Source organism: Pinus tabuliformis, chromosome 3_1 (genome assembly GCF_031772625.1).
Source record: "Pinus tabuliformis cultivar Carrire ecotype Pingquan chromosome 3_1, CPIR1, whole genome shotgun sequence".
Taxonomy (NCBI): Eukaryota; Viridiplantae; Streptophyta; class Pinopsida; order Pinales; family Pinaceae; genus Pinus; species Pinus tabuliformis.
The window spans coordinates 993649801-993657466 of record NC_142301.1 but is presented as its reverse complement, the minus strand read 5'-3'; the positions used below and the strand labels follow the sequence as shown (position 1 = coordinate 993657466).

The 7666-nt window shown below is 39.4% G+C and overlaps 1 protein-coding gene across 1 annotated transcript; it reads right to left on the bottom strand.

The window, feature by feature from the left end:
- Positions 1-5693: 5693 nt before the first annotated feature.
- On the bottom strand, positions 5694-7447 carry LOC149191213 (aspartic proteinase nepenthesin-1-like). The gene has a single exon (XM_089413541.1). It carries the CDS (start codon positions 7381-7383, stop codon positions 6013-6015), a length of 1371 nt encoding a protein of 456 aa, XP_089269667.1. The 5' UTR covers positions 7384-7447; the 3' UTR covers positions 5694-6012.
- Between the last annotated feature and the right edge of the window lie 219 nt (positions 7448-7666).

Sequence of the window (7666 nt, the reverse complement as noted above, 5' to 3'; positions counted from 1 at the left end):
GGCAGCCGACACGGCTTCCTAAGGATAAAGGATAAATGCCTATAGGGGTCTCCCAATATACGCGACGGTACGCGGGAGCACAAGTCCGTATTAGTGCTATCGTCCCTCAGGAGGAATCACCCACCTTCGTAGAGATCGACAATCACTACGTTTAACGACGCCGGAACACGTCTCTACCTAGACCTCTATTGTGAGCGTTATGTTACAATGCGTTTTTAGATTCATTCAATATATTTTAAGTTGATCTTGTTTAGCAATTTGTCTTTCAGGATCACCACGAGATGTATTGATACAAATTCCTAAATGCAGCTAAAATGATAAGCAAGCTTTACAATCTTTTTAGCTTTGAAAATCCTAACTACTGAGGGGAGAGAAAAGACACTATCTTTCCACACAGAGCACAAAGCACAAACTAATGCACTTTCTCCTAGATCAATCACGCAAACTTATCAAAATGCAAATGCAAGATGCATGTATTTCTTTTCTTTTCCCTTAATGTTGATGTAGACAAAAGGAAACTGTTGTATAATTTTCGAATTCAATTTGAAGCGTAAACAAACAAGTTTTGTCTAAAATGAAAAGACGCCTTACAGGCACTTGTTTCAACACTAAAAATGTATGAATTCAAACCATAAAGTGAAAAACAAACAAACTCAAACAGCCATGAACAGTAATAAAACTAGCTCTTAAGATCACAAAGACACTTTTACAGTTCAGGATCTAAGAGGCCACAGCTATACTGGTTCGCTTTTCACAATGGGAAACTGTAACTGAAGCAAGAAATACTGAAAGAACATTCACAGTCTCATCACACAACTGAGGCGGAATAATGTCAAGGAGAATGGTTTACAGCAAGTACAATGACCAGCAAGCAATCAGCAAAAATCAGTGAAAACAGGGCTCAGACACTAAGGGAAACCTCAGCAAGACACTGGCTAACTGGACCAGCGCAGGCTCTGGTCTGTCAGTTTGATTCTCAGCGCAGTTCCCGAAGGGAGTACCTGCGCTGAAATGCAGACTGCCTGTGGACAGCCTGCACTGAGACACGAGAGTTGCGTTTACAAGGAATTCCGGGTCATAAAAAGCTCAAAAATGCATTGTTTTTGCTGAAATAAAAAGCTATAGGTCAAGTACAGGCTAAGGGATGATCAAGAGGATGAAAAGCTATCACAAAGAGTAAAGAGTCTTTTGTAGATCAGCTCTTCAAATCTTGAATTTGCTCAGTAAATGAGCAAGAGCAGCAGTCCCTCTACTTCGCTTTTGATATAGTCAAAAGCTTTTCGATTTGGTACTCTTTTCTTCAAGAAATGAATAGCAAAATACTACAAACACCAACAAGATACTAGGCTCCCCAGCGGAGTCGCCAGTTTGTTGTGGGGAAAAGTATCCGACTCGGATGACCCTATCCCTACTCTAAGGGTGACAGTCCTTAGCAACAACTGAAAGTAAAGCTTTAATGTTTTCCTTTATGAAAGTACAGAGAGAAGGAAGAAAAGATTAACCAACCGGTGTCTTTCGCTTTTGTCGATCCTTATCCTCTCTCTTTGTCTCTTGTTCCCAGCTCCTTGCTCCCTTTGCCGGTCCAGCTACACACAGATCCTGCACAACAGAGAGAAGAAGACTACAAGATACATGTACTCATAACTGATGCATGGATTAGAATGAATCAAATATACAAGTAAATACAATACATCAATGCAATACAAGTATATAGGAGAACATTCAAAGCTTTATTGATAAAAGTAACAGGGTTCTGAGAAGGTTACAACCATCAATGGCTCCAATCCAGCAGCACCTCCCCAGCAGCAAGAAATCTCCTCTTCACCTCTATAAAAGCAATCACCCAATAGCTCTAACTGTAAACCAACAGCACTTCCTTGCTTTGCACAAAATTCCAGCCTCCCTAGACCTCATAGAAGAGCTCTATATATAGGGTAGAAGAAGAAAGGATGAGTCAGCTTGAGACTGACATAAAGCTGCCTTGTGTCCTCTCCCTCTTCAGTTAAACTTCAGTTCTTGAGTCTACTTGGAGATCCTTGCTTACACATGGAGATCAAGTACCTCTTACTCATCACAGGGCGAATCCCTTGAACCAAGTGTCAGTTTGGAAGCTTCCTGGGCAATTGACACCTTGCAAAATGACTGTGCCACTTGGCCAATCTCGCCCAGCGCAGGTAGCCTTCATTAGATTTGACTTTCAGTGCAGGTACAAGGAGGAGCAGTTGCATTCCAGCGCAGATGCTCAATGGAGCAGCTGACATGATCCAAAAATAGCCTGTTTTTGAGTGTTTTCAGGTGGAGAACTGATGGGAAGTGCTGTGGTTTGCTGACCTTGTTCTTCTAGGGGTAAGAACAACATGTTTAGGGACTGAGGATCCCTGTAATTATTGACATTTCATGCTCCATGCTGCGAGGCACAAAAATGTCTATAACAGGCAAGAACCTTATGGTCGTGATGATACTTTTCAGTCCCGTGTCGCTTGATGTGAAGCTTCACGTGGTCAGGGTTCACATTCCGAAATTTCTATGTGTATGCATGTAAGGCTGCAGCATGAAATGTTCCTGGTGGTGTTGGGGCGTAAACACTACTCCTCATTTTCAATCAAAAAGCAATAGTTGTACTGGGAATCTGGGACATGGAATAAATAAAAAATAAAGGTTCACTTTATTTTCAAATTCTCCTGCAAAATTTCCTCTAATTTACCTCCTACGTACCATTGCACTGATGTAATTATATTCTAAAGCTATTACAGACATTAAATGCTCAATTAATATTTACAAAAAGTCAAAGGCAAATCGAAAGTCTCTCGTATACGCACAGTACATTATAGTGAATAGCAGCAGAACCAGAAAGGTCAGTAGACCGACAGGTGATCATGAACAGTTAAGAAATGAAACATCGTAGAAGCTTTGTTAAATATCAATTGTCTTCCATGCTCTCTCGTTGAATCGGAAATATCAAAGATTGATAAACTATAGCTATTACATATAAGAATGATCTTTTCTTGAAAACTTGTCAAGTCTTAAACTATACACTTGTTCTCGATTCAGCAAATAAACACATTTATCTTAATTGATGGTGCGATGGATTTAAATTCAAGTGGAGAATTAAGAATGATTGTAACCAAGATAATGTTGGGTATGCATCATATGCAAAATATGCTAGGCAGTACAGGGATTTTATGACTGTGTACATGTGTCTCCAAATTTATTCATCTTGCAATAAAGGGATTTTATATTTGGAAGATAAGTCAACTTGGAACCTTGCCGACAAATGTGCAATCAGCTTAGCTGGCTATGCTCAGAATCTGTGTCTCATGTCAACCAGTTCATTCTTCACACTCCTACTTGACAGGCTAGCCTTGCCGACAAATGTGCAATCAGCTTAGCCGGCTATGCTCAGAATCTGTGTCTCATGTCAACCAGTTCATTCTTCACACACAGAAAGCAGACTTCAAAAATAGAATTTATTTATATACCAGCTGAAAATAAATGCTACGATGTTGGTTTTAAATATGATTGTGTATCAATTTAGTTTTTCCTAGCTAGAGATTTAGACGTGCTAATATTCTTTTATCTCCTTTCATATCCTCTCAGCAAGCCTGTATCTCATCTCCTTAAGGCTTGTTCCCATTCAATCATTACCCGACCATAGAGAGGGCGAGGGAGTCTTCTGTCACCTTGACTCCAAGGAAATAAGAAATCTAACGCTAGCTGGAAAGAATCACTCGTTATGAACCAAGTCTCTTTTACTGGCCTAATGAGCACGCCTAATTTGTGATTGAGTGAGTGTTTGCTAGGGGTACTAGGTCTTTAGCGGTAACGTCAGTCGCTAACTCAACCCTTCCTTAACTGTACATGCTCTGGGGAACAAACGAACTAAGGTAGCAGGAGTAGGACCAGGAACCAGCACCAGGAAAGAATCACTGAACGAACCATCACTTCACGTAACAAAAATTAAACCCGGGTAACAAAAATTACATGAAGAGCTCAGCCTGTTTGAGTTCCTCCAGCTTAGGGCAGGGACTAGCTGCCCCGCAGCACCTCTTGTTAATATTTGATCATCAATTGCCACATTTACATTATTAGTCCATGTCTACTTATGTAATTATGAAAAAAAAATACAACCGTAAGTTCCATAACTACCTTTGTCAACATAGCAACAAAACAATCAACGAAATTCTCTACTTAGTCAACTAGATTGGACCCATGAGTTACTATTTACAATGGTCAATCCTTCGGCCTAGTTGAATGATCAACTAGATTCCTCCAACATCTCCCCAAACGTCAAAACCTTCTTCATCCTAGAGAAGGGAGGATTTGGACATCTAATACTATTATAACAAAATGCAATTATTGCTTGTCGATTTAGATGTTAGTGATATAAGTTGATGGCCTTGAACTAACTCGATAAAGAATTTGAATCATAGTCATGGAATGATGCTAGAGGTGTTCGTTATAAGGATGCGTCCTTTAGCACTATTGCGCAAAGGGATGCAAATGGGTGAAGTAATTTGATTTTCATTATTTTGAAAATCTCTCCCATATTTCATTTCCTACTCTACTATGAGACACATTGATGTTTGTTTGATGTGTATTTAACCAAGGAAATTATTTATAAAATACATAGAAAATAGCATTACACCTATATGCTAGGCATGCATTGGTCACCTCTTAATATTATGTTTTCTATTAAATAAAGAGATCCAAAAGATGGCGGCTCTAGTGTTGGAAATAACTAAGTAGTCAGTTCCATTAAAATTGTATTATGCTGACCATTACAATAAGTAAACCTGATTGCTTGAGTTATTTGAAATAAAGATCAAGAACAAATTTCTCCACTAAACATAAAAAGTTTCACACATTATAAAATATAACTATTTTTATATTTATATCTAAACTATTGTAAAAAATAATTCTAATAAGTTTGGAAGTTGTAGTCATCAACTTTTACGTGGTGTATAAAATGATTCATTATAAATAGGAGTTTGGTCATAGAGATGGATGTGATACTTCATACATAGGGATCAATTTGTAATCGGTTGTTAGCTTGTAACATACAATTCATTCCATTCCATCAACTTTATCATTTTTATTGGCTATCACTATTCATTTTTATTGGCTATCACTATTCATTTTATGTTAATTTTTTTTTAAATGAATTTTATTTTATTATTTTTGATAGTTTCCTTGCGAAATTAGGTTCTTATAGCTCTCCATAATTTTGTTTGTGAATATTGATTTTTGTGTCTTTTTGTTTTCCTATATTTTTGTTTGTTGCAAATAGAACAAATATATGATGGTTGGTATATATAAATTTTTATTTTTATTTTCATAAAAATTCAGGTGACGATTAGCTTAATTTTTTTTTTTTTAATGTTAGAGTTCAAAATATGTTTCAGATCATTCATATGTTTGTCCTTTTAAGCTATGCACTAATCAATGGGTTCGGAAATGTTTCAGATCATTCGTCTGTTTGTCGTTTTAAGCTATGCATTAATCAATGGGATCGGAAACAATTCAAGGTTAAGCTATTATATTGTGAAATGCATAAAAATAGAATTATATAGAATTAGTTGTACAGATTAGAAACACATACGCCAATTTATTATGACACTTCTCCCTCCACGTCCAACCCATTGGACGACCTTACAGAAGCGTTTCCACTTACACAAATAAGTTAATCTAAGAGAAGCACACCAAAACTAGTATTTCTTATATTCCACAAAACACTAAAATACGTTCTAACCATGTAAAAGAAAACCGTTGGTGATAGTATAATTCTTATTAACGATAATCATGAAAACGACACTGACGAAATACCATAAAAGCGGACCAAATAATACCCATGGCTATTGACAGCACTGTGGCAGCTGTGCACTAGTCGAATTTTCTTACGACAGACCATTATTTAAAAGACACTACGATGGGGAAGATAGAGGTGGGAGTTGTAGATGAAACCTAGAAAATGGAGGAGGGAGGTATCAGAGAGGAAAGGAAAAGGAAACGATATCAAGCACTAGTACAACTTTCCTGAGCAAATCCAACTTGAGAATTGGGCACATCAAAAACGACACGCAAATTCTGTTGTTGAACACTTCCTATGATAGAAAGAGAATCCGAACTCGACAAGAAAGCCAAGCAAGATAATCCCGATCCTGGGCTGAATAGGATATTTTCCTTTGGCAAAACAAGGTCCACATTACCATCCAAGTGCAACGTTATGGTGGGAAGGTCGACAGAAGATGAAGACCAGTCATAACAAGTATCGAAAACTTGAGTGGATTCTACCTGTATATTGGGCATCTGGCTCCGAAAAGCGTCTCTGACAGCTGTATAAGCAGAATCAACGAGATGCGTGATCGTTGTTCCCGAGTCGATCAAAGTTCCTCCCCCGCTTGCAATACTCGTTGCTGGGACAGGAACGGTCGCGTCACCAACGCTGATCCCGTTCAAGTTCACGAAATAAAATGTCGGCTTTGAAGGATCTTTTATCAGTGTGGTGAATTGCAAACCGGGGGTGGAAAGAAGAGCTTCCTTCCCAAGCACAAGGGATCCCGACGGTGCAGACGATGCCTGCAAGCTAGGAAGACAGTAAGAAAACCTTCCGCCAAATAATTCTGCGGTGGGCTGATTCAGCAACGAAAGTGGCCCGCCTCCTAGCCCCATCAGCCCCGGTTGATTTGGATCTAATCCGCTTACGGACTCCGCACAACCGAATGAGAAATTACGAAGAGATTGAGAGCCGAGGGTGATGGCATCCGAAGAAAGCACACCCTTTACCTGAGAGCCATCTCCATATGTGACTTCAAATTCACATTCCGAATTTTCCCCGCAACTACTACATGAGGGTGAATTGCAGTCTAAGGCTTTATAGGACGAAGACAATGTGGAGTCGAAAGGTGGAGCGGCAGTCGTGTCGCACCCTTGGCACTGTGTGCATGGAATCCAAGCAACATCACTTCCCGTATCTATAAGTGTGTACATGCTTTGCTTGGGCGTGCCAAAGCCCACATTTATTATGTACTCTCCGGACCCTGGCATGAAAGGAACATTGGCGTCGTCCTCTTGGTCGATATTGGACGAACGAGAATTAGACATGGAGCGCTTCAAAAACCGGAGTCGCTTGACGTCGGCTTTAATTTTTTTAGACATCAAGTTTTCCCAAGTCCTGTTAGGAGGTCGAAACGGTGAACACTCTGAATAAATATGCATAAGGGGAAAGCTCACGCGACGTTTCCGGTTCCCCACTTTTCTATTCAAGGATTTGATGCTGCTCCGACAGTTCTGAGGGGAGGCCTCAGCTACTCCAGACATGATTGCAGCGAGCGACATGAGATAGAAGAAAATCGCTACAGACTTGTTCATGGTGAAGAAGGTCATGGTACTCTATTAATTAGAGACACGGAGAAAACCTCCACCCTGCTCCGCAGATTTTTGTGTTTGAAGAGGCGAAGCGATCTGCGTTTTATAGTGCACATTCGATGCATTCCTTCCCCACTCGATTCGTTCCTTGCCTTGTCACATACATCAGCATTGGTATAACATGTTCGCTGACGTGACCTTAAAATTTGACTATCGAACGCTAATTTCGGCGATATTTATGCGGTCTCCTTGGCCTTGACTAATATTCAATAATTTCTTTAACAAACCATTTTATAATGAA

Bases quoted from the DNA above. Each gene is read 5' to 3' on its own strand.
- LOC149191213 (XM_089413541.1), bottom strand. From the start codon at position 7,383: ATGACCTTCTTCACCATGAACAAGTCTGTAGCGATTTTCTTCTATCTC.